The 26,808-nt window shown below is 43.1% G+C and overlaps 1 protein-coding gene across 1 annotated transcript in view; it reads left to right on the top strand.

Annotated features, from left to right (window-relative positions):
- Positions 1 to 8,862: 8,862 nt before the first annotated feature.
- DYTN (dystrotelin) overlaps positions 8,863 to 26,808 on the top strand; it is a 55,591-nt gene continuing 37,645 nt past the window's right edge. The window contains exons 1-8 of the mRNA XM_040474659.1: positions 8,863 to 9,009; positions 10,522 to 10,585; positions 13,619 to 13,693; positions 16,846 to 17,047; positions 18,837 to 18,922; positions 19,439 to 19,539; positions 24,114 to 24,185; positions 24,691 to 24,854. Of these exons, the coding sequence (XP_040330593.1) occupies positions 10,567 to 10,585; positions 13,619 to 13,693; positions 16,846 to 17,047; positions 18,837 to 18,922; positions 19,439 to 19,539; positions 24,114 to 24,185; positions 24,691 to 24,854 (719 nt within the window). The 5' untranslated portion in view covers positions 8,863 to 9,009; positions 10,522 to 10,566. The remainder of the gene's footprint in view (positions 9,010 to 10,521; positions 10,586 to 13,618; positions 13,694 to 16,845; positions 17,048 to 18,836; positions 18,923 to 19,438; positions 19,540 to 24,113; positions 24,186 to 24,690; positions 24,855 to 26,808) is intronic.

Below are 26,808 nucleotides of genomic sequence, written 5' to 3'. Positions count from 1 at the left end.
TTCTCCCACTCGGCCAAGCTCAAAACCTTTATTGACTCCTATATTTGTAATATTCTTCCTAATTCCAGTTAGTAAATGCCTCGTTTGGTACTAGACCTGTGTTTTCCAACATTAGCATGTATCATAATCATCTTTTTAAACAGATTGCTGGGCTTTACCTCCAGAGTCTCTGATTCAGTAGGTCTCAGGTAGAGCCTAAGAATTTGCATTTTTAGCAAATTCTCAGGTGATGCTGCTGATCTGGGGAAGCACACTTGGACGGACACTGCCTAGCTTACAGGCAGTCACATCCTAAGTCAGCCACATCCCCAGTTCCCTCCACTCACACCTACACCCCAGACAGTTGAGTCTGAATTTCATTTTCTGACCACAAGATTCCTCTCCATACTCACCAGTAAATTGTTTTCGGTCTCCTTGAGGCTCTCCAAACTGGTCCGCCACAATCCTGTGAGCCTTAGGTTTGTGGCCTGCCTGCTTTTACTATATACCATTTGCCCTGCCTGGAGTGTCCCCAAACCTGACCTCATTGAAGCCTCTTTGGGTCTCACACAGGGGGTGGCCTTCCCTCTCTTGACCAAATCCTTCTTTCTTTCTTTTTATCTCAGAGAGAAAAAAATGGTGGGACTTCAACACCTAGAAAGAGGTTAAAGAGCCTTTTTCCTCCCTCTGTACTCCCTACCAGGTTCAAATGGGGGATAACATCCCACATAACTGTCACTTGCTCCTTTGCTGGCCTTAACACAAACATTTTTAACTCTAAAATTGCCTTGGCCCAGAGCCGAACGTTCACTCATTCTGCAGAGGACACAGAAACGTTATTCAGGCTTATGGCTGAGCTACTGGAAGCTAAACCAGTAACCCTCCCAGGAGTAAGTGCTTGCTGCATCCTTCACATTAATTTCCTCCGGGCAGAAACTATGAGCCCACGGACACATCTGACCACCACTTTCCCCCTTCACTGGTACAAAGAAGAGTGATTTCTACACAAAGGGTCCATAAGCAAGGTTTTTGCAGAATGCACGCAGTCTCCTCCCTTCTCACAGGTGTGCTACCTATCCCCGGGACAGTGGCCACAAACTGGAATGTGTCTTGCTCAAGAACAACATGCAATGGTCACACTCAAGTAATGCTACCAGGCAAGTTTTCATCCTCGGTGCCCAACAACTACCCATTGTGAGCTCTCAGTCCCCGTGCTGACTTGACCTATCAGCGGTATCTGACATGGTTGATAATTTACCTCTCTCTGGTACCTTTCACTTGCCTTCAGGGCATGACTCTCTCTTGGCTTTCTTCCTATGTAATCTCCATGAAGCGCCTCACTTTTTCCTCAGTATCCTTTGCTGACTCTTCCTCTTATCCCTTCACAAGGTTGGAGAGACTCTGAGGACCTGCCCTCGGTTGTCTTCTCTACCTACACTCATCTATTAGTGATCCTCACCAGTCCCATGACTTTAGAAGCCATCTTTATGTAAGTAACTCCCAAGACTGTATCAGCAGGGTGTCATTGCTTCCAAACCTCAGGTTCATCTATGCTGCTTAATATTTCCAGTCAAACGGCTAATCGGCAAAGAAACTATCAAGTCCCAAATGTGTTGGGGCGGGGCCCCCGGCCCTGCACTCTTCCAGAGCCCTTTCTCCACTGTGGCGGGGCCCCGTCCAAGAAAGGGAAGGGGAAGCCACCGAACGTGTCCCCGGCGGAGGTCCAACCCAAAGACCGGCCCATCCTCTGCAGGCACAAGTGTTGGGGCAGTCTGCCTCCACGTTTACCCGAGCCCAGCCAACTCGGTCACAGTTGAAGTTCCTGGTGCCCGTGTTGGACCCGCGACCGCGTCCCCACGCATCACACCTTCGTTAGCCGGGCAAGCCCTGGTGACAGGCCGCGCACAGCGCGGGAAGACCTTCTCGGCGAGCGCTCTTCAGGTTCACGAGCGGACGCATACCGGGGAGAAGCCTTTCGTGTGGAACATTCGCGGGCGATCTTGTACCATCAAAGGCAACCTGAAGGTGCACATAGGACGAATGGGGCCAACAGCAGCTCGGCACGCTGGGGGGGGGGGGGGGGGGGAGGCTGGCCATCCAGGACACCCGGCCTCTGTTAGGAACTGATGAGAAGAGAGTCCCCGAGAGGTTTCCCAAGGAAACCCTGGCCCCTGCATGGAACGTGGGCCCTGTCGTCTGGAGCCAGTACAGCACCGTGCTCGGGGGAGGTCTGGCCGTGACGACCAATGAAATCTCTGTGATCCGGAGTGGTGGCATCCCGGCCCACAATGGGGCTTGCTGCCTTGGGGACAACACCAATGTCTCCACGATGGGTGGCTCCCAGTCGGCTATCAGCGTCCAAGTGGAAACCCCGGGCGCTGCGGACAGCCTTCCCAAACCCCAGTTCCCTCACTTTCGGAAGAAAACAGGATTGCAGACCTCTATGCTCTAGGAGAACCCTTGTGAAGCAAAAGGGCCAGGAGAATGACCCGGCTAGAACTGTACTTCCTTTTCCTTTTCCTTTTTCCTTTTTAAAAGAACCCATCCCTTCCTGTGTGTTTTCTTACTGATGTGCAAAGGATGTTTTTTACAGTTGCGATCACAGCCTCAGGCAAGGCTTACAATCAAATGTTATGTTGCTTGGCAAAAATAATAATAATAATAATAATAATAATAATAATAATAAAATTGAAAAAAATTGAAAAATAAAAAAAATTGGAAAAATATTGAAAAACACACAAAAAAATAACACCCCAAAATGAAAAAATACAAACCACAACAAAAACAGACGAGATTTTTTTTTTTTTTGGAAAGAAGCAGGTCTTGCAAAGTAGCTTTGTTACTTTTAACAAACTGTATGCATAAAAACCTTTGTACAACCTAGAGTAACTGTTTCCAAAGACTGTTCCCTTATTTCAAGCTGGAACTTACTGACCCGCAACGGAAAAGACAACTGTTAGCCTAATTGGGGGCTGGGGATGGGGGGTACTATATACTTCCCTGGTGACTGACTATATGCGCATCCATGGACAAGATCGGTCATCTTTAGAGTCTTTTTTTGTATAACCCCCAACACTGCACCCATCTTTTTTTTTTTTTAACTAAGGTGGTAGAATTTCAAAATTCCTTCAACCTTGGAACCTTAAATAGGATGATTTAAAATTTTTCTAAGAGAGGGGCGCCTGGGTGGCGCAGTCGGTTAAGCGTCCAACTTCAGCCAGGTCACGATCTCGCGGTCCGTGAGTTCGAGCCCCGCGTCAGGCTCTGGGCTGATGGCTCAGAGCCTGGAGCCTGCTTCCGATTCTGTGTCTCCTTCTCTCTCTGCCCCTCCCCCCTTCATGCTCTGTCTCTCTCTGTCTCAAAAATAAATAAACGTTAAAAAAAAATTTAAAAAAAAAATAAATAAAATTTTTCTAAGAGAGACAGAGAGAGACAGCATGAGCGGGCAGAGAGAGAGAGGGAGAGAGAGAATCCCAAGCAGGCTCTGCACTGTCAGCATGGAGCCCAATGTGGGGCTTGAACTCAAAACCATGAGACCATGACCTGGGCTGAAACCAAGAGTCGGATGCTTCACCGACTGAGCCACCCAAATGCCCCTGGCCTGATTTTAGTCCTTAGGGAGTCAGTGTGTGTTGCTGCTTTATCGAAATACAGTTCAGTTGGAGCCCCAAACATACTTCCTATGCTTTCCAGATGCCTCCTTCCTGAGCCACCAGGAGAGGACCCTCAGCTGACTTAATTTGGTTCACGTGTGCCTACCCTGTTGAAAAACTGGGTTTTCATTCTTGAAGAAACTCATGGGAAGGCATGTTTCTTATAGGTCCACAGACTAATTTGTATGAAAATGTCCTTGGTACGATTTAAGCCAAGTAATTATGAAGATTGTTTTGAGTATTTCATGAAGGCTACGAAGTTGGAACAGGTAAGTCATGGGTGTGAAAGCTTTCGTTGGTCTGCCTCGTTTATTTTTATTTTTGTAGCCATCATTTCTATTTTCCTATTTTATGACCGCTCAAGTGTTCTGACGCCTTGTCTTCAAGAACCACCAGCGGTGGGAGTGACTGGACATTTAAGATATCTTTACGGGTCTTTGTTTTAAACTCCCCCCTTTGCGTATATGTAATATGCAGCAAACGAGGACACATTGCTCTAGTGGATGAACAAGAGAGAAGAAAGAAAGACCTTAATTTCTAAGTGGAGAAGTCTCCTATGTGGAAAAGTAGATCAAGACTGTTATCAAAAGTTTGTCTTCGTTATTGCACTTTCTTACGATCCCCCCCCCCCAAAAATTTTTTTGCCACATTGTGCCTTTCCTACTGGAATTGTAAATTGAATACAATTTTACACCATATGCTAAAATACAATTTAGCACCTGTTTACACTGTGAAGTGGATATTGTCATATTGAATGCATGATCTATGGAGAAACCCCTGTAGTCTTACCTGCTGATGCTGTGTTGTTGGAGGATACCTTTTGGATGTTTTTTTTCCCTTCCCTCCCCGCCCCCCCAGGATGTTTTTGATCCCTGTCTTCTAAATTCTGACAATATTCATTATTAATTTTTTGAAGTATGAAAGAAAAGGAAACCAGTGAGTGTCCAAGGAGGTGGGAAGGTTACTTACTACAAGGGTGACATTACCTCGGTAGAATCCACCACCAAAGCCTATGCTTCATCTTTGCAGGGTTAGAGGTATAGTTTGCAGGCACCAGTAGTGACCTTCACATAAGCGAGAACAAGATTGATGATGGAACAAGAATGCCACTTTATAAATCTTAGAGTCAAAATAGAACTACCAAGGATACCAGATGTCCGTAGCTCTGACAGTGAGTTCGCTTCCTGTGCAAGCTAGATGGAGGCAAGGTAACAATCCGAAGGCTTAGTCAGAACAAGGAAAAGTATTCAGATGTTTTGGAAATCAGATGGCCTGAAACTCTAACTTTCATCTCCATAAGAAAGCCATATACGATACAGGCTGGTTGAGATGGGCAGGGTGCCCTCTTTCTGCTTGGTGCCAGTCTCTCTTGATTTATTTTTTCTTGAGTGCTTATGATAGGTGATGCAGTGCGGGAAGCAAGCACTGAGGACACAAAGCATAATTCTGCTCCCAGTTCTGAGCTGCGGGGTTTCCTCAGCACAGAGCAAGACTCCTACTCCAGCTGGGTGTTCTACAATTTAGCTCAATTCTGACACTATCTACCTGGAGATAAGATCAGATCTCACAGGTGAAGAGCTGTCTTACAAGACTGCCCCCCACCCTGCCACCACCCCACTTAGGTACCAATCAAGTTGTCACCTGTGCTTCTGACTAACCAGCTTACAGATCAGAGGTCACAACAACCCTCTCCCTGGGTTCAATTAATTTGCTAGAGGGGCTCACAGAATTCAGAGAAACATTTTACCTACCAGATTACCAGTTTATTACAAAAGGATATGTAACTCAGGAGCCAGATGGAAGGGGTACATAGGGCAGGGTATGGGGAAAGGGCACCAAGCTTCTGCACTCTGTCCAGTGCACCACTCACCCCAGATCTCCACGTGTTCACCAATCCATGAGCTCTCCGAACCCCACCATGTTGGGATTTTCTGGAGGCTTCGTTGCATAGGAATGAGTGATTAAATCACTGGCCATTGGTGATTAATTCCATCTCTAGCTCCTCTCCCCCCTCCCCCACCAAACCAGGGGTAAAGGCTTAAAATTTGGTTCCCCTGGCAACCAGTCCCCTCTTTTAGAAGGGGCCAATAATCGCCTTGTTTGCATAACAAAAGGTATGTTAACCCTCTCATCCCTTAGGAAATCTCAAGGGTTTTAACAGCTCTATATGCCAGAAAGACAAAGACCACATATATATTACTTATTATAAATCATAATGTCACACAGGGACAGACAAGAGAAAAGGGCTCTTGTTCCCGCCTTTGAGGAGCTTGCTTTCTATTAGAGAAGAAAAATAATAAGCCAGTTAACCAGTTAATATAAAAAACCAAGATGACCACAGTTTGTGCTTGCTTATAAGCTATGAATCAAGTAGAGTGATGTATTGAAGCCAGTTGAGATGGGGGGGGGGTCGTGAAAGACCTCAGCGAAGCCTAAAGGATGAGTTTGCAGCCTGTGATCAGTGTCTCCCCTTCTACCCACCCCCAGCCATCTCTGGAAAACACCATTCTACTCTCTGTAACTATGAGGTCAACTTTTCTTCTTGTTTTTCAAAAAAGCCCACATGTAAGTGAGATTGGGTGGTATTTGTCTTTGTGCCTGGCTTACCTCACTTAACAAAATATCCTCCAAGTTCATCCTTCTCGTTGCAAAGGGCAGGATTTCCTTCTTTTTGAAGGCTGAATAAAACTCTATTGTATATACATACCACAAAGTCTTTACTCATTCATCCACTAATCAACACTTAGGTTGTTTCTATATCTTGGTGACTGTGAGTAATGCTGCAATGAACATATGAGTGCAGATATCTCTTTGAGATACTGATTTTATTTCCTCTGGGTATATACCCAGAAGTAGGATTGCCGGATCATATGGCAGATCTATTGTTAATGTTTTTGAGAGATCTCCGTATTGTTTTCCGTAATGGCAGTACCAATTTACATCCCTACCAACGGCACACAAAGTGTTCCCTTTTCTCCATTCTAATCTGAGTTGATTTTCGTAACAATTTTTCCTTGAAGTTGTTCATGCGTATGTAAATATGTGTACAAAGCCATCCTGTGATTTAAGTAAGGGACTATGTACACATGTTAGGGTGCAAGGTGTCAAGCCCCCTCTTTCTCTCTTGGGAGTTAGAGTCTTCGCATGTATGTGCAAAAAGCTGTCAGATAGAGGGTGAACAGAACACCGGCTGCCTCAAAAATCAGTCCCCGTGCGCAATAAGCAATGGTCACCCAGTCTCTGGTTGGTGTGCAGCCTGCTATGTCCAAACCAGGGCATGCTGGGATTGTGTGGGAAGTTTGAACCCTCTGCCTCCCTGCTTCCTCAGGGTGGCGCTGCTCTGTTTCAGGAGGCAAAGAATATCAATTATACATTACGATTTACGGGACCTACTGTCATATGCCAGCGAAAAACGCCCCCTCACTGAGGATCTATGGTGTAGTACAATCGCAGTAACTGGCTTTGGTTTATAACCCAAAACATCCTATGAAAAAGAAAAAAATCTTACTGTGACCAAGTCTACCTGAGCCTGAACCGGGAGATGCAACAGTTAACTAAACCTTTCCAGAAGTAAGTGAAACCAAAACAGTCCTGGGAGCCCTCAGCCTGTCCCAAACCAGCCAGCCTTGCAGCTCAGACTATCAGTTGCTCATGCTCACGTGCTTACGTTACTTTCCGACAAACCGTGGTTCATTTGTATGTACTTAAATACTTGTCTGTTCAATGATGTCATTTTGACTGGAACTTTGGACATTTGTTTTTGTTGGTGGCGCTACGATTCTTGAGCCACATAATTAATCAACACCAGAGGGCTGCTCAGATCTCAACAGTGCAGCGTTTAGTAAAACATCCCTCTATCACCAATACCTCTGATACTATATTCCTCGATCCAGACATAGTGGAACATGAACCTCGTGAGTACGATTTCAGCTTTGAGTCTACAACACGCAAAAGACAGAGATTTCATGTGAGAGAAACTTACTCTCTTCCCACATTGTCTTATCTGTTCCCAGAAAAATCAATGTAATTTATCTATGAAAAGGCAAATGGCAGGTTGATTTTTTCCCTCCTCTTGATCCACATGAGCCCCATTGTTAATCAGTTTTTCATTCTTTATTTTTTTAAACACAGAGTCAATTTTATTCCTTTTTTTAATGTTCATTTAGTTTTGAGGGAGAGAGAGAGAGAAGGAGAGAGAGAGCATGAGTGAGAGAGGGGTAGAGAGAGAGGGAGACAGAGAATCTCTGACAGTGCAGAGCCCGAGGCGGGGCTCATACTCCTGAACCAAATCGTGAGATCATGACCTGAGCCAAAGTTGGAGGCTTAACCAACTGAGCCACCCAGGCGCCCCCATTTTTCATTCTTTAGAACGTCCCAAGTTTGAGTTTAAGAAACCAATAGTGTGACACTAATACTTTTCAAAAAGACAGGAATACATTGACCATCCTTGGATATCACACTTTTGAAAACTGATATTTGCAATGAGATATTCTGGAGTGGATTCATGACCACTTGTCATAATTGTTTTAAGTGCCTCGGTTGGGACCATGGACTCCCAGACATTCTGGCTCTTCAGGGCAGAGAAGTAATATACTCATAAAGTAATATACCCACGCTTTGGGTTCTAACCCTTTTGAAAGGCATGTTAAAATCAGCTCTTTACTTCCCCGGCAGTCTGAAAACATTAGTAAAGTTCTAATACATTTGGTTCCTGAGACGTCATTTTTCAAAAATTTATAAAACCGTATTAGGATTCCAACAGGTTTATTCTTCATCTGAATTTCTTAAAAAGTAAAGACATTTTCAGGTGCTACTCAAAACTTCAGAGGAAATGTGTACTTGTGACAAATCATTCCCATTTTGAAGACCTGCGTTATATTTGGTGACTTTTAAACTGTGTAGCAATACCTCTGAATTTATAAAAGAGTTAATCAAATGACTTAGATTGCATTCCCAGGTCACTCTTATTTGGGATGGCCAGTAAGGTGGCCATTAGCTGGGATGTGGAGGCTTTTTTACCGGTTCATAATCTCTACGGCAACCCCTGCTCTCCATAGCACCCAGAAGACGCTTTACTTGCCTCTCCTCCACATGAAAGTAATGCAGACACAGCCATTGAAACAGAGATGTAGGAGTAGCCTTAAATTATTCAAGATCTTTATTACTAATGAATGCACTTTTGTGAGGCCTTAAAAAGGGTGCAACCTCAATGTCATTGTTTTACAGGCAATTGCTGCGCAGTCAGAACAAGACATCAGCTCTCCGTAGGAATGCCATGTCTGGAAATCTGTTATGACTCAGCTTTTCCCTCTTTCAAAACTGCCGAGTAACCTATACGGACTGTTTGCTAAACTGCTTCTTCCATAAAGTCCGAAAGGTAAGGAGCTGACGGGAAGGTGGATCAATTTCATCTCCAGCTGTACTGTTGATGGTACAGGAGGCTGAACCCTTCTCACCTACCTGGGGGCTTTAGGAAGAGCTCAAGGGAGCAGTTGTATGCCTCCAAGGAGTTCTAATCTGATTGCCCTTGCTAGAACTTTTCAAAACAAATCTTACTTGAATATATTTGGAACTTTCCTAGTGTGGGGCAAGTCAGGATGATCACTATCGCTGTCATTTTAAATAACTTATGCAATCAATTTTTGTTTGCAAAACTGTGCCATTAAATAACTCATTCATTAGAAGAGGAGGAAAGTGCTATTTAAATTTAATTGTCACGCAACTCTAAATTCTTTTTTATGTTTATTTATTTTTGAGACAGAGACAGAGCGTATGTAAGTGGGGGAGGGTCAGAGAGAGAGAGGGAGACACAGAATCCAAAGCAGGCTCCAGGCTCCAGGCTCCAGGCTCTGAGCCATCAGCACAGATCCAACACGGGGCTCAAACCCACGAACCGGGAGATCATGACCTGAGCCAAAGTGGGACGCTCAACCAACTGAGCCACCCAGGCACCCCAATTGTCATGTAACTTTAAAAAACAGTTCTCAACTGCTTATGTTAAAAAATGGGTTTTTGGGGCACCTGGGTGTCTCAGTCGGTTAGGCGGCCGACTTCGGCTCAGGTGATCTCGCGGTCCGTAAGTTTGAGCCCCGCGTCGGGCTCTGTGCTGACAGCTCAGAGCCTGGAGCCTGTTTCAGATTCTGTGTCTCCCTCTCTCTGATCCTCCCCCGTTCATGCTCTGTCTCTCTCTGTCTCAAAAATAAATAAACGTTAAAAAAAAATTTTTTTTTAAATGGGTTTTTTTTCTTAGAACTGTGTAAGGTTTCTTATAGCATAATCCATTAACCTATTCTTTTTGTTGTAAGTTCAAAGATATATATATATATATTTTTTTTTATATGTAGTCTGAACAATAGCTGCAACATGAAACAGCAGGTAGCTAATTGACTACTCTCTTTAAAATAAAACACCAATTGAATTCTGTGTTCAATACTCATATATGCATATTTGTGATAAGGTGTTCAAATGGATAGTATTTGTCAGAAATTTAATACATCGATTATTTAGTATAGAACTGCTAGAAGCTTAAGCATTGAGAGCTTCAAATTTTGTCCTTAAAAATTCAAGTAAATTTGCATTTTCTTGAAATGAGAATCTAGTCTCCTGCTAAAATTATAATGCCTCAAAAGTTCTAAGTATTCACATATTAGTCTCAGAAGCTGTTCTCAATTTCTGAGGTACAGCTCCGAATCCCTACAGGCGTGGCCAGTATAAGAAGCCTCTACCCCTAGCCTTATTTTTATTCTCCAAGGAGAGTACATAGGCTCTCTGAACACCTTTTACTCATTGCCTCACAGGGGAAATGGCTTTGCTTAGCGGTCTTTTTGTTTCCCCCCCTTTCCCCTTCCACTGCAAAACCTTTCTGCTTAAAATACGGATTTATTTCCAGTTCCAGGGGTCCTCTTACCAACTGCCATTCTAAGAAATTCCTGAAATGGATCCAGATAAACAAGGTGAGTACTATTGTCGAGGTTCTGAGCACAGTCTGTAAACAAAAAAAAATTAGGCACAGATGCTGTATTTTCAGACCTCTGAGTTACAACAGTAGACGTTTGGCATCTGGCTGAAAAAGAAACTAGTGGGTGATTGAAAAGATATTCTTTCTTTTTTTTATTTCAAACAGAAATTCATAACGTATGGAAGAGAGTTTAGTCTCTTGTCCCCAAAGCACCAAAAGTAATTTAACAAAAGATTTGTTCTCAATATAATTACACTTTAAATTGCTATTCACATATAGCTTGTCTTATTTTTGTATATTTTCTTGTTTACTGTTAAAATGACATCCTTGTACCTATTTTAATGTCAGGGGTAAGTTCACAGTATTATGGGGGCCCAAAGTTGGGGGAAAGGTCTCACAGCTGTCACTATATAAATATTTGATAAATGGGTATGGGGACACCAGTGACCCTTTCTACCAATATTTCTGAATGCCAAGGTAGGCCCAGGACTGGCTCGTGACATTTTTGTTGCTGAATCAAGTTTCAGCCCTATTCTGCTACCTGAAATCTAGAGTGTTAACTTCACTTGCTTTATGTAAACTTCGGTCATATCTCAAGTGATTTATCTAAAACGACATATGGATGAGTCAAATCATCTTTGGGGTTCCCAAATTGAAGCCCTCATTGTAATAAGCTTCATACGAAGAGGTAGATAACCTGTTCAAAGCCCGACGTTCTCTCCCTAAAGGGATGCCTCCCGAGTTTAGTGTCACCAGAATCACCTGGAGCCTTTGTTAAAGTGCCACGCTCCACCCCCAGAGTTTGTGACTCAGTAGGTCTGGGCTGGGGTCTGAGAACACGCGTGTCTAACAGGCTCCCAGGAGGAAGCTGCTTGCTGGAAGCCCTGAGGACCACCGGCCAAAAATCTCTCTTTCTGGATCATCGCACTAGAGATGATGCACAGCTGAAAGATAGGTTATTGCATTCTGTCTCAGCAGACATATTGATGTGCTGACACGTATTGATCTGGCTAAGCAAAAATAAGAATCGTTTAAAGCAACACGTGTTTCCCAAATTGCTTCCATGAACAAGACCATATGTAGCTTGTATTATTATTTCTTTAAGCATCTAAAACTACTCTCTTCATAGCTTTGAGCCTGAGACGTCAAGCGATTTCTTCCTTTCTTGAGTTTTCTCCCACCAGCAGGAAAGCAAAAAAAAAAAAAAAAAAAAAAAAAAAGCCTTTAGGAAGCAGAGCTGGTAGTGAATCACCTGGGATACTCATTCATTTGCCACGCTGTATTCTGTCACAGCTTGCCGCGCTATGCTGCATAACTTCATCAGAGGACACTGCAAAACGCAATCTGACAGGAGTGCACTGGGCCAGATGGTAGGGCAGCTATAGAATCGCTCTTGCCCCCATGACAGCATCTGGGAACCCGCAGAGCCCCTAGTTTGCTGATTTTCCACATTCCCTTGTTGCATCGGAGTGGAGCCAGGGCACAAAAATTGGCCAGTTTCCAGAAGGAAAGGCAATGTTGGGCATTACATTTTTATAAAACTATTTCCACACCGTGATGGCTGCTCTCAATTTGTTTTCCTTCTCCAGATTATAGGGCAGAGGGGTTTCTGACTTCTCCATACTCCAACACTGGACTCATCTGAAAACTGGACTCATCTGAAAACTGGAAAACATTTTCCAAACATAGGAAAATATTAAATAACAAAAGATTTAGCACAAATTGTAGCTTCTTTGATATCGTTGCATCTGTTCAAAAAAGGGGCGGGCGGAGGGAGATGTGGAGAGTTCATAGGATTGCTTGTGTAATGACGTTTTAAGGCACATTTACCTGAGGTAAATGGCTTCCGCTCATGATTGTATATCGATCACTGAATTTGTGTACGTTCCAGGAGAGGCTTTTGGTGGCTCTAACCCCCGAAGGGTGGATCTGACCTCGTGCAGCACCATAAGCCCCTCAGTGGTTTAGCATACTGCCTGGCACTCCGTATCCATATGTGCAACAGCTAGAACTTTCCCCCCACAACCCTCCAGGGCACGAAACATTATCTTCTCAACCTAAACCAGGACATTGTAGCTTGGCAGGCAGTTCAGATCCAGTTAAGTTTGGGAAGGAGCCATGCCTTAAAGACAGACACAAACTTCTAAGCTTCTTATGCTGAACATCCCATCCGAAGTATTCAGAATTTCTTGTACAGGAATGAGCCTCTCGCCCCCTTCGGGAAAAAGAGAACCGTAAGTACTAAGAATTCAAGAAACCAGAGATATCGTCTATGTACAATTTGGCAATCGCTCCTAGAAATTAAGCTCCACGGGACAAGGATTTGTATCTGTTTTGTTCATTGCCATAGTTCAGAGGCCTAGAATCGTGCTGGGGCCATACAGTAGGAGCGCAATAAATATTTGCTGAACAAATGAATGGATGGAGAGTTCTGTGTTGTTTTCATTTATAAATATATGTGTGTACATCTGACTACAATATATTAACAAAGTTGAGTTTATATTCTACACTGAGTTTTTTACCCTATTTGTTTCACAAGCTGTTTCCTTTTTATTTAAAATGTTTAGTGAGGGGCGCCTGGGTGGCGCAGTCGGTTAAGCGTCCGACTTCAGCCAGGTCACGATCTCGCGGTCCGTGAGTTCGAGCCCCGCGTCGGGCTCTGGGCTGATGGCTCAGAGCCTGGAGCCTGCTTCCGATTCTGTGTCTCCCTCTCTCTCTGCCCCTCCCCCGTTCATGCTCTGTCTCTCTCTGTCGCAAAAATAAATAAACGTTGAAAAAAAATTTAAAAAAATAAAAATAAAAAAAAAATAAAATGTTTAGTGGACTCAGAGGGTACCCTCTAAGGTCACTTGCAGCCTAGGACATTTTTGTTGTTGTTGTTGTTCGCAGGTAGGAAAAAGAGCTGTAAGACTGTTTCCTCACCTGCAAAATAACAGAGCTATGTGATCTCTCAGATCCCCCTCTTGGATGTGGGGTTTATCTAACGAGATGGTCTTTTTATTCATGATATTTCATCTTTTCTTTACAGATGCTCTTAACAGTATTGAGAATTCCATTTACAGAACAGCCTTCAAATTACGATCAGTGCAAACTCTGTGCCAATGTAAGTACAGGCTCTCGTTAAAAACTCGAAATCATCTGATCCTGATGTGTGATGTGAAATTCCGAGAGAAAACAAGTACTCCCCCATGTGAGCGACTGCTGGATCCGGAAGGTGTGATCTGTGCATTCACCGCATTAGTAACAGAGAAGGTGGAGTGGGGGGGGGGGAGCACACCTTGCGTGTTCCACACGCGCATAGCCTCACCAACAGGAGACGATAATTCGTGGATGAGGATTTTATTTTAATTTTTTTAACTTGGTTTCTGGACATGTTTTTGCTTGTTTCCTTTTCAAGATAACAATAGTGACACAAAATGAAATTACAAAATAAGTAGGTTTGGAATCTCCGCTTGTAGATTTAAGCATGACAATTTAAAATTCCTTCTGCCACATAAGATTTGCATTTGAAATTGTACCTCTCTCCCTGAACGTGCAAAAGTATATTCAGATGAATAATCCTTGGGCCACGAATTTTAAAACTATCTCGAGAGTTCTCTGAGAACTGCTTTTTTTTTCTGCGTTAAATTTGTATCTGCTTAATTGCTATGATTTTCTTTTCTTATACTGTCATCTTAGGCAAACTAAGGTAAAATGTGGTAAACATGTTTATTTATTAAAAATTCTCCAAAATGAATTAGACTGGGCTCTAGCTATGAAAAATAACAGGGATTCAACATCTCTAATAAGTTCTGTATTTTGCATTATAAAATCTCTTCATAGGAAATAATTTAAGACATGTATCATTTTAGACCTAAATGAAGTTGTGTTACACGTATGACATTTCTCCTGAAGGCTGAAATTTTTTTAGGGGTTGCCTGGGTGGCTCAGTGGGTTAAGCAACTGACTTCGGCTCGGATCATGATCTCACCGTCCGTGAGTTCGAGCCCCGCGCTGGGCTCTGTGCTGACAGCTCGGAGCCTGGAGCCTGCTTCGGGTTCTGTGTCTCCCTCTCTCTCTGCCCTTCCCCTGATCACACTCTGTCTCTCTCTGTCTCTCAAAAATAAATAAATGGTTTTTTTTTAATTTAATAAGTAAAAAAAGAAATTTTTTCATAGTTTACCTTCTGCCTTACAAGTTCTAGAGACCAGTGGTTTTCAAATTATGCTTTCACAAAGTGCACATGGATGCTATTGAACACAGCAGGAAAGGACGTGGAAAAGGGAAGTACAGGCAAGTGAGGGAAACGTAAAAGATCATCTCTTCAACCAGTACAACTCGTTGTCTCTATTTTCTCTACTACATTCTGTACAAGGGTCCTTTGAAGAAAGATTCTCGCTTTTTAAAAAGATTTTTTTTTTTTTTTTTTTTTACTTAGCAAGGCAGACAAACTCACTTGTAAGTATTATTTACTCTTCCAGGAATCAACAAAAGGCAAAATATGCTCACTGAAAGTTTACACTCAATTATGCTATTTTCCTGGGGAACTTCTCCATTAAAGAAAGTTAGCAGCGAATGTCTGTGTAAGCCCCCATCATCAACGCCTGAGTACGTACAAAACAGCACAATTTGAGGATGTACCTTTTTGAACTTTTTATTACCCCTGCCATTAGAAACCGAGTATAAATACTACTCCTGGGAATATTAACAATACACAAAACCAGTATTTCAAAGTTCTGCCTAGAAGCGATATCCGAACAATAATCTGAAAACAAAAAAGTCCCCAAACCAGAGAAAGCACGCGGTGAGTTGCAGACGGCGGGATCCCAGAGCATCGCGCATAAATCTTGTGCGGAGACGAACGAACGCGCACCACCGTTATCTGTTTTGCTGTGATACCGAACTCGTGGCAGGGGACAAGAACGCCTTGCGTACCGCATGCCAGGCCAAGGGGATGCGTCTTGCGATTGCGCCACGATAAAACGGTTTGCGTCCTCCACCACCTGCAGCCAGGGTTTTATTAAAGCCACATCCTGAAACCTACTCCTCACTTCTGCAGACTCTCTTTGAAAGCAGTATCAGAGAACAAATAAAAACTTTTATTATACTTGCTAGATTCCTTATCTGCGAGGCTGATTTACGAGGTAGAGAAAAGCGCAGGGTCTTATCATTTCACACACTGGAGCATTTTCAATGCCAGCAGCTCTGGGCGCCACTGACGTCATCTGTCAGATGGAGCAAGTGGGTGTTTATTAATTTTGTCTGTTATCCTCTGTCGGCAAGAAACCATAGGGTTAGCTCTGTTTCATTCTTCCTTGTATTCATTGCCTTGTAAAATTTTTAGGAGGTGGTAAAAAAAAAACATAAGAAATAAACCATTATTTTTTGTAAGCAACTTTATTAAGTGCCTTCCCTAGATAATAATACCGATGGAAGGGAGATCAACAAAAAGAAATATTACCGAGGCAAGGAAGGGACTTGAAGAGTCTCATAATTCAGCAACTGCTCTTTATTATAAAGATCACGGGTTTTTTTTTTTTTTTTTTTTTTTTTTTACCTTGGGCAATTGCATTTTAACACAATATTCCTTCTGCAGCAAAGGTGCAGACACGGAAAACTATATTTGAACACAAAAGGTAAATTTACTCAATTCATTTAATAAAGAGTATAAAAATGTTTTCGCCACTTTTCAGCACAGTGCCCTAACTTCCTTGGAAGGCTGTTTTTCAAATTTCTCACGTTTTCCCCTTTCAACTTCATTCTATAAAGCAACATCCTAGAGGTTATGCTGGCAACAATCTGGTAACAATGCTGTCCTAACAGATACGCTTTTCCAAAATCAAATCTACTATCAGAAGAATAGGGCCTGAATTCTACACAAGAGATATGCATCCAAACAGTGGTCGTATCTAATTCCTTTTAAAGAAAAGAGCTGCCAGGGCACCTAGGTGGCTCCGTCGGTTAAGCGGCTGACTTCGGCTCAGGTCATGATCTCGGGGTCTGTGAGTTCGAGCCCCGCGTCGGGCTCTGTGCTGACAGCTCAGAGCCTGGAGCCTGTTTCAGATTCTGTGTCTCCCTCTCTCTGCCCCTCCCCCGTTCATGCTCTGTCTCTCTCTGTCTCAAAAAAAAATAAACGTTAAAAAAAAAAAAAAGAAAAGAGCTGTGATTTAAAAAGTCTTAATTAAATGCTAGATGACATTTGCTTTATTTGAAGGCTTTATATGAAGGTTTTGTTCCCATTGGAAAATAAGACAACTTTTCGTTTGCTTCCTACAGTGGACTTGATGGACAGCTCTCTGATTCAGCACGTCCTCCTACGTCACAGTTTCTGGGAAGCAAGAGAGAGCCCCCTCTCTGTGCAACACCTCTTTAAGGCTCTTCAGGAGCTGTTTCAGAGAGTCAGGGCGGAAAATCCAGGACAGGTGCATCCCAGAGCTTCAGAACTCACTCTGAGCCTTCTCACAGCGATGTATGACAGGTGAGCATGTGAAGGTCACACTGTGACCTCAAGGGCAGTGTTTAGTCACCACTGGTCAGTGACCATTTGGTGTTGCCTAAGGTTTGCTTAAGGTTTGATACATGAGAAGGCTTCTTTGTTTTCAGCAAATGTATTATTCATTCAGCAGAGGAACAAAGAAGCACACGTTTATCAGTTTCACTAATACGAAAGACCCATGGGTAGCAAAAAGGGAAAAAAAACAAATCCACATTACTTTTGCTTCACACAAACTCGTTTCCACTCTAGACACACACACACCTTTTGCTAGGGTGATTGTATGCCTATACATGGAAAAAAAAAATCACACTTTTCTCTTGAGTTCCTGGTAGCTTATTTGTTTGCTCATTTCCTTGTAAGCAATGATCAGTTTTTGTTTTGTTTTGTTTCTCAGGTGCAGGAAGGTTCAATAACCTGTGGGTGGGTGGCTAACCTATTGTCTTAGTCCGTTTGGGATGCTACACAAACGTACTGTAGACCGATGGCTTAAACAACAAACGTTTCTCATGGTTCTGGAGGCTGGGAAGTCCAAAGCCAAGGTGCCCGCCAGTTCAGTGTTTAGTGAGGACTAGCTTCCTAATTCACAGAGGACTGCCTGCTCACTGTGTCCTTATGTGGTGAAAGGAGTGAGGGAGTTCTCTGAATTCTCTTTTGTAAGAGCACGAATCCAGTTCATGAGAGCTCTACTCTCATGAACTAATCACCCCCCAAAGTCCCACCTCCAAATTTCATCACATTGGAAGTGAGAATTTTGAAATACAGGTTTTGGGAGGACCCAAACACTCAGTCCCTTGCATCTGTAAGCCGATTTAGACCATGTCGAAGGCTTTATTATGCACGCCATCAAGTAAATGGTGTGTATCTGTGTGCATGTCTGTGTGTGTGTCTAGCTATGTGTGCGCTTCCCTGGCTCCGGGGTCCACCTTTCTTCTGTCCCACTTCATTTTGTTTACCTTATTTGGTCTTGACCTCATCCTGTAGCATGGACTTCTAAAAATCCTAGTAAATACAAAACATTTGGAAAGTACAGAAAAGAGTACAGAAGAAGAAAAGTCACCCTGAATCCCGCCTTCTGAGGCAACCACAGTTTAGCCATCTGGAAAATGGTTAAACAAAAGGAAACGGTGTTTCCTTTTCTAGCTTGTTATTTATTTTTTTTTAATTGCATAAATAACATATCAACATGTTTTCAAGCTATTTTTTTCATTATTTCAGATTCCTTAAACATTATGCTTTCGACTATCGTTTCTAATATCAACGCCTGCCTCTAGAAATCCTCCTACCTGTGAGACATTGTTCTGCGGGTTTGAAACTGCAGAGCCAGTGAGCCAAGAACAATTAGGCTCTACGTGAGGGCCCGTGAACTGGTGGATTTTGTATATAAATGCTTGCTCCTTTTGTCTTCCTTTTGTGCTTGTATCTTTGGTTTCCAGGCACGTCTATCCTAAGGACGTGACCCGGCCCGCTTCATGAAGACAGGGGGTGTCCCTGTTTCCCTGGTGCCTAGTACAGTGCTTAGCACAGAGGAAGCACCCAATAAATAATTGTTGGGCACATGAATGAATGAATGGATGAGTGAACGAATAATGAAATATTTTAAGTCAAGTTTTACTCTGTCAAAAATCTAGATAGCGGAAGACAGACCATGAAAAATGTGAACTTGGAACACAAGGTCAGAAGCGTCCGTTCATAGTGATTGTTTTTATAACCCACGTCAGCCAGAATCACCCTGCCTTTCCCATCCTGGTCTCTGTGTTTTGTTGCCCTGCAGCACGGGAACGGGCTTGCTCAAGCTGGCACCTGTGGCTGCTGCCCTGATTGCTCTCTGCGGGGACAGCCCTCTTACGAAATACAGAGGTAACATACATAAGACTTTGCGTGTATCGAGTGCAGTGACCTCCGAATCTCCAACACACTGTCTCCTTCACTCATTCCTATTCCCTGCCACGTGGCTCTTGTTTGACATGTCCTCAGCACGGTGGAAGTTTTCAAGATGTCCATCTATATGTCCTCATTATTCATAACTTTGTTATTCTTGCTCCTTATTCGTGTGGGAATTATCCAGACACAAGTGGTTATTATTCGTTTAAAGACTGGGATTCTCCTTGCATCGCCGTCTTCCAGCCTCCTGGTCTTCATCGCCGATGTGCTGAATTATCAAGAGGTTGAAATGTGAATTGCTTTTCATTAGTCATCGTATTACCTAGTTTGGGAAGCCTTCAAAACAGCAAGCAAATAATCAAGAAATATACCTTTCCTTTCCGTTTCCCTTCACACCTACAAATAAACTGTTTAGAATTCAAGGCACATATTCTTCGAAGACGTATCGCAAGTATTCAATTTAAAGATTTCTTTTTCTCCTTGTATGTCTAGCTCTTTTTCAGCTCTATGCAGAAAATAACAGGGGAGGTTATGATTCTGGGGCACGCATGACTCGAAGGGTTTTGAGAAACCTACTAACAGATCTACAGCAGGTAAATCTCCAATACTTAAGAATTCTAAATGTGTTCCAGTTATATTAGCCACCTTTGTTATTAAGGAATATGGTTTTCTACTGTGTCAATTCTATGTTAATGTAGTTCTCCATGCAATCCCTCCCCTCTATAGCCACTGCTCTTATCTGAGCATAGGCCTAATCTTTTACAATCACTTCCAAACTGGTTTCCCTAACTCAAGCTTCTCCTCCCTCCAACTCTGCCTCCACCCTGTTGTCAGTGACTTTCCAAAATGCAAATGTCACCCGCGTGCCTAAAATTCCTCCTTGGCCATTCATGTCTATTGAACAAAGCCTAAATTCCTTAGCATCATATGAACAGCTTTCCTGGGGCAACTTGGTGGCTCAGTTGGTTGAGTGTCTGACTCTTGATTTCGACTCTTGATGTCAGGCTCCTTGCTGAGTATTGAGTCTGCTTGAGATTTTCTCTCTCTCTCCCTCTCTCTCCCCCCCCACCCCCGTCTGCCCCTCTCCCCTCTCTTTCTCTTAAAATAAAATAAAACAAAACAAAACGAAATGAAATGAAATGAAATAGAAAAACAAAAGAAAAGCTTTCATGATTTGACCCAATCCTTCTCTTTTCAGAAAGAGATAAAATCATGATTTTTATAGGAATACAAAATGAACATGTGTCCAAAAATGTATTTAACTTGTTAATTGAAAGAAAGCATCAGCAAGATGTTACAAGTAGTTAAAAGAAATAGCCCAAGAACAAACAAAATGATAGATAAGGAATATTAAAATGAATTTGCAAGTGGATGAAAGATTGACTTTTGGGGGACGAGGGGGAGGTTGGTCATCAATCAGGATGGAATTTATTTGCATGTCTATAGATGAGAATTATTTGTATTTCAATCTGGTTTCTACTACAAGTTAACTTCAATTTTCTACAGAGTTGTAAAATAACCTAGTCACATGATATGTAATGATGCATGTCTCTGTAGGTTCCAGAATCACCATTGAAAAGATATCCAGTGGTTTCTTCTGTTTGTTCCATAGTGTTTAATTTTTTCTTACCTTTTGCACACTGATTTCACTCCTTTGTATCAAAATCTTTACCCTGCCCAACATGTACCAAGTTCTCCATGCCTGACTTGTGTGGTTCCTTCTATCTCCAAAAGCCTGCGTCTCTTTTCCCTTGGCGAATACCGTTCATGTCTCAAGTCATTTAGATTATTAGTCACCTCCTCACGAAAAGCTCTTTAACTCCCTGTGCATAACTGTGTTGTCAAATTTTGTTGCATTTATTGCCAGATATGTGGCTTCCACACTAGGCTGCTTCTCCAGGGGAAGGATTCTATTGCATTCGTGTTCACGTCTCTGATGGCTTAAAAAGTGCCTGGTAGTAAGGCCTTTGACAAATGTTTAATGGAAGTATAAATGAAATTCAGTCCTGAATACTCAAATAGTTAACATTTGCATCATTTCCTGTGCTTGAAGAATGTACAAATGTACTGCTGTTTTTAGCCTTGCTAGGTAAGGGAATTGAACCTCCTTAAAGTACGTTACTTAAATGTTAAACTGATAATAAATGATGTGTCTGAGCAAGAACTTCTACAAATGGATTAAGCAGACTCCAGATTGTCTTCTGTGGAAGTGGTTGCTCGCCCAGCATAACTTTTACCCATTTCAAGAATGTCTCTACTTTTTTCCAGCCCCTGTAAAATCCCCACACTAGGCTTTCTGCACTGTGATGCCATTAAATAGCTTTCTATCATTTTTCTCCTGGGTCTCCCTCCTGGGTCCCCTTCCTCCCTGTAAGGGAGGAAAAAAAATAATCTTTTCTTCTACCCATTGTAAGGTTCTCTGGCTGGGGCCCTGTAGATTAGACTGACAAAAGACAGATTAACAAGAGGAGAACAGACAGAAATTTATTAACATGTATACGGTGCACACACATGGGAGTACCCAGTGCTGAGTAACTCAAAGGGATGACTAGAATTCAGGCTTACATATAATCTCAAGCTAAACAAAAGGAAAGGGTTTTGGGCTTCCTGGTGAAGGAAGTTATGGGAAGGTGACCAGGAAAACTCTGATTGTTTAGTAAGGTTTGGTGTGCGGATTTAAGTCAGTACCTTGTCCATTGATCAGAGTTGTTAAGACCCCTCCTCTTTCTGGTAGGGAAAGAGAGACACCCTTGGCAGACGAAAATTTCCTTTATAAATAAATGTACATTTTCTTTACAAAAGGAAAACTTGTGCCTTGCTTTTAGAGCTTTTCCTGCATCTGCTGGTTTTCAATGGCCTTTAGCTCAAAATAATCCATATGCCAAAGAGGCACATTTTGGGGTGGCATATTCTGGTACTCTTCAGGACCAAGAATTCTGAACTGGAGAAGGTCATGAAGGGGGTGGGTAAAGAGGAAGATTATTAGAACTCTAGGACAGGGAGCATGGTTCAGAACAACCTATCCAAAATTACCTGTGATTTGATTTGGTCTTAGTATCTTAGGTTCATATTGATCATGATAATATTTAGTTTATTCTGGAAATTCCAAGTAACAGTCAATAGGTTCATATTTTTTAAATGGAGTAATGATTTTGTTTTTAATTTAGAAGGTTAAACTTCAGGCATAGCTATTGGTGATTGTGGCACACGGATCCCACTGACCCTTAGGCATATCTGCCATAGCAGAGGCACCTAGCCCAACACCCCTCACATCTCAGGACTCGAGCTAACGGGGAGCCGGGGAGATTGGAAGAGTCTGTCCATCCATTTCTGCAGGCAGACTCGTAAGACTGGAGGGCTTAGCTGGATGTCACGAAAGTAGGTGGACTGAGGGACATTTTCCTTCTCCCGTAGAAATCCTTGTGTTCACTTTCTAGCTACTGTAGCTTGCCCCAGGCTAGCACCCCATGCAACAAACCCTAAAGCTCTGTCCTTGTTCCAGGCTCAACTGAGGTCAATGAGCTGCTGAAATGGCAGCTGGAGCAGTGCTCTGTCTGGCACCGGTGCCTTAGTACGCTCCTGAGAGAAGTCTTTAGAAGATGGAAATTTGCATAGCAAATTATCATCCCATTGACTTCCATTAAGAACTCAGAGATGGATTCCCATAGAAAATTCCAGGCCCCGTTGTGTGATTCAAACCCCTCCCCTAAGGATCCTAATTATCATTTCAAGTGGCATTCTGCCTCTGCTAGTGTTCCATCTAGCCACATGGGATCTTCCATAGCACACCTGCAAGAAATTAGTCAAATGGACAATGAATCCAGACAATTTTCATGCACACACTTAAAGCCAAAATGTGGAGGTGAAAACCGCCTACCGAAGTGAGTTTTCTTTCGGCCGATGGCAGAGTCACAGAGCTGGCAAGCCGGCTCCATCTGATCTCCTTCTCTTGATTTACATGAGGTCAACCCCCTTTCTCAGGGCTCAAGAACACCCTCCAACTAATTTTCCAGTTAGTTCAACACTCACAGGCCAAAGTATGGCCAATGAGTCAGTTTTTCGGACAAAGGCCAAATGACGTAGGGAGCAGTTACTTATGTTCAGCTGGTGACGGGGTTATTATCAATTTAAAGTACAGCCATCTTGTTGCTGTTACGAAAATGTTTGTTGACTCCTGCCTGGCTAATTGTCAGCAAAGTGGTTCTAAGTGCCACTTTCCTGATTAGAAGAATGTTTATTCGAGTTGATGGACTCAGCAGGGGGGTCTTTGAAATTACTTTTGAGCTTGCAGGCGATGCCTCCTGACAGCCAGTGCTGTACAAGACATCAGACGCGAAATTAGGACTTGTGACCAAATGGGCATAAGTGGAGGTGACAGGTACACGTATTTGTGCATATAGATAATGTCAGAACCAAGCCCCTCGCCATCTTGGCAGCCACAAGGGGTTCTTAGTCCCTTAGTTAAACTCCCTTGGTGATCATGATTGAAAGGTGGAAACCATTGAGTGAGGCAGTGCAGACAGAGCCCTTGGAACACCTAGGAACTGACAGAAGTCAGAAGGACAAAGCTTTGTGAGCACCCCTCAACAGAGTAAGGAGTCTTGAAGCGAGATCTCAGTTCTGCAGCTAAATCACTTTTTTTTTTTCACCCTGAGCAAAACAGTAAATCTCAATCGCCCCTTGCTTTAAACAAGGATAATGATTCCTGCTCTACCCCAGAAACTGGTGTTTGTTGAAATGCCATGAAAGTGTTTTAAAAGGTTTTCCTTAAAACCGCTCTGCATATTAATACAGTATCATTGTTATATGTGATTCACAAGTAAATGAGGGCAAAGAAAGGTGAAAATAATTGGATTGGGATCATAAGAAGTGAAACAGCGACAGCCGTGCCTGGATTGCCCCAATTGCTAGACTGTCTTCTCACCCTCCTCCTTCCTCTCAGCCCCACTTTTTCCCACTTGTTCATTCGTTATCCTCATTCAGACATTGCACAAAACCCCCAGATTTCTCATCTGCTTGGACTGAGGCAGTTCAACCAGTCTCAGGCACTAAATACTTGTGACCCCGTGGCTGTAAGCACCTCTACTCAGAAGTGCTGATTTCAGTGGTCACCTACTTACTTCTCTATGTTCTCACAAGTAACATGGGGATTTCTTGCCTCTTGTAGATCCCAACTGTTGTAGGGGAGAGTCGTGCTCTGTGCTCTGTGGAAAGTGCCACCCGCAGCTGTTTCCAAGGGGTGAGTATGATGCAACTGTCCCTGGGACTTGGGGGCAGATCCCCGGGAGTTGGGGGCAGACAAGTTTGCTGCCCAGTTCAAATTAGAGAACTGCTACTCCACACAGCATCCGAGACAACCTAATTCAAGATATAACCTTGCCTCGGAGCGTCTGGGGGGCTCAGTTCGTTAAGCGGCGGATCTTGATCTCAGCTCAGCTCAGGTCCTGATCTCACGGTTTGGGAGATTAAGTCCCGCATCAGGCTCTGTGCTGACAGTGAGGAACCTGCTTGGGATTCTCTCTCTCTCTCTCTCCCCCTCTCTCTCTGCCTCTCTCTCTTTCTCAACATAAATAAAATAAACATTAAAAAAAAAAGGTATAAACTTGCCTCTGACTTTTCATGTGATAAACGTCTTTGGCAGAGCTGACAGAAACAGCCAGAAAAGAAAATGAAAATACATTTGCATCTATACTAGAGACCAAAGTCATGCTGGAAACACATCTAAGTGAGCCATTGTTTTTCAGGTGTTAAGCCCAACAATCAAAGAAGAAAAATTCCTCTCTTGGTTACATTCTGAGCCTCCCATCCTCCTGTGGCTCCCAACCTGCTATCGGTTATCTGCCACTGAAATGGTCACTCACCCTGTTCGGTGTAGAATCTGCAGGAACTTCCCAATCACTGGACTGAGGTACTCATCAGTGTTTCGCAGACGGTCATTCTCCAAATGGGTCTCGGAGTAGAGCTGTGTCTCTCCAGATTCCTTTTGAGGTCCTTCTCACAGATCTGGAACTCAGTTGATATTTTGAAAACTACTCAGTCAGTAATTTTCTGCATGAGGGATCTTGGTTGACAATAAACTATATTTTATCTTCTGTAATTAATGGAGTATTAAATTCTTCCACTAACACAGTCTGATCAATAGACATTTGTATTTCTTTAGGGGGAAAATGTGTTTTCTTTTGTTACAAAAGAGATATTTAAATTTAATTTAAATATTTAGCTTAAATATTTAAATATTTGGGAGCTATTTATAAGAATTACAGTAATAATAATAGTTTATGAACTGTTGAGTGTTAGGCTGAGTGGTTCACGTGGACCATTTCGTTTAAGGACTTGTTAGAACCTCTATCCAAGATGGCATTATTACCCCCAATTCGCAGGGAAGATAAATGACTTACTTGCACATGCTTAGCAAGTAGCAGATGCTGGCGGACTGAATCCAGAGTCTCTGCCTTGCGACTATGATGCTATACTGCCTCCCAGTGCAGAAAGCTGGGAACAAGGGCTCAGGATCCAAAGGAATAAAATCAGGTTTTGTGGGGGCAGCTCACACCAAGTCTTCACTCTGCCTGGAGGAAAGGGCAGATTTGGAAGCTAGGTTTGGACACTCAGATCTTTCCAAAGCTTTGAGGATGAAAGTCGGAACCCCACCTTAGGAAAAAGGGTGCTGTTGGTCTCCCGTAAATAAAACAATGAAGAAGTGAAGTTCAAGTGGTTGAAAACTTGGGGAGGAAAGAAGGAAAGCAGCAGGTCTAGGCCAAGCACAGGGATGCCATTATCGTGGTGGATGAACTCAGGTAGGGGCTGAAGGGGTGGGGGTAGGCCTGAATTGCTGAGAAAACCCAGTTGCTAAAAACAAGTCAAAGAAAGGGGTGTCCAGAGGGGCAGGAGTGAGGACTTGGGGACTCTGTTCCTCTTCTCATCCTATACTTGCAGATCTTTGCTAGCCCAGACAGTAAGCATGCTCCCTGTGGGTATAAATTACATCCGCTGGGTCTCTGGCCAACCTGGAAATCACGTTTTAGTTTTGCCAACGAAATGAATTGGGTTTGCAGAGAATTCCGAGTACATGGTGAAATTTCATTCATGATTAACTGTACTTTAAACAATAGAACCTAGGGCGCCTGGGTGGCGCAGTCGGTTAAGCATCCGACTTCAGCCAGGTCACGATCTCGCTGTCCGTGAGTTTGAGCCCCGCGTCAGGCTCTGGGCGGATGGCTCAGAGCCTGGAGCCTGTTTCCGATTCTGTGTCTCCCTCTCTCTCTGCCCCTCCCCCGTTCATGCTCTGTCTCTCTCTGTCCCAAAAATAAATAAACGTTGGGAAAAAAAAATAAAAAAAAACAACAACAATAGAACCTATAAATGGGAAGGACTGTTGGAAACCAAACCAAAGAAATCTCCATATTGCAGTGAAAAACAAACTCCTTTTATATTGGACAGTGGAGGAACATGAACATGATGTACCATGTGATGTGCAGCCAATAAATAAGTATTAATTAAGTGGTTACCACATGTCCTGCCCTCCCCCCAGGGGCAGAATTCACTTTGCAGTTATATAAAACACAACTTTTACACCGAAATGTTTTTAAATTATTGTGTGTAACACAATGCAGATATTATTAATCCTGTTTTACAAAGGAGTCTCAGAGAGTTGGAGTGGCTCAGGTCATACGAAGGCGGAAAGCAAAAAGGGCCATAAGCTAAAGTTGAGACTACGTCACTTTCTACTGAGAATGAAATTAAGCTTCCTCTTAGAAATGCCTCTGTGTAGGGGCGCCTGGGTGGCGCAGTCGGTTAAGCGTCCGACTTCAGCCAGGTCATGATCTCGCGGTCTGTGAGTTCGAGCCCCGCGTCAGGCTCTG

This window comes from Herpailurus yagouaroundi, unplaced genomic scaffold, assembly GCF_014898765.1.
Source record: "Herpailurus yagouaroundi ecotype Mexico unplaced genomic scaffold, PumYag 140, whole genome shotgun sequence".
Lineage (NCBI taxonomy): Eukaryota > Metazoa > Chordata > Mammalia > Carnivora > Felidae > Herpailurus > Herpailurus yagouaroundi.
Note: the sequence above shows the minus strand (reverse complement) of the source record. Positions and strands in the feature narration are given on the sequence as shown.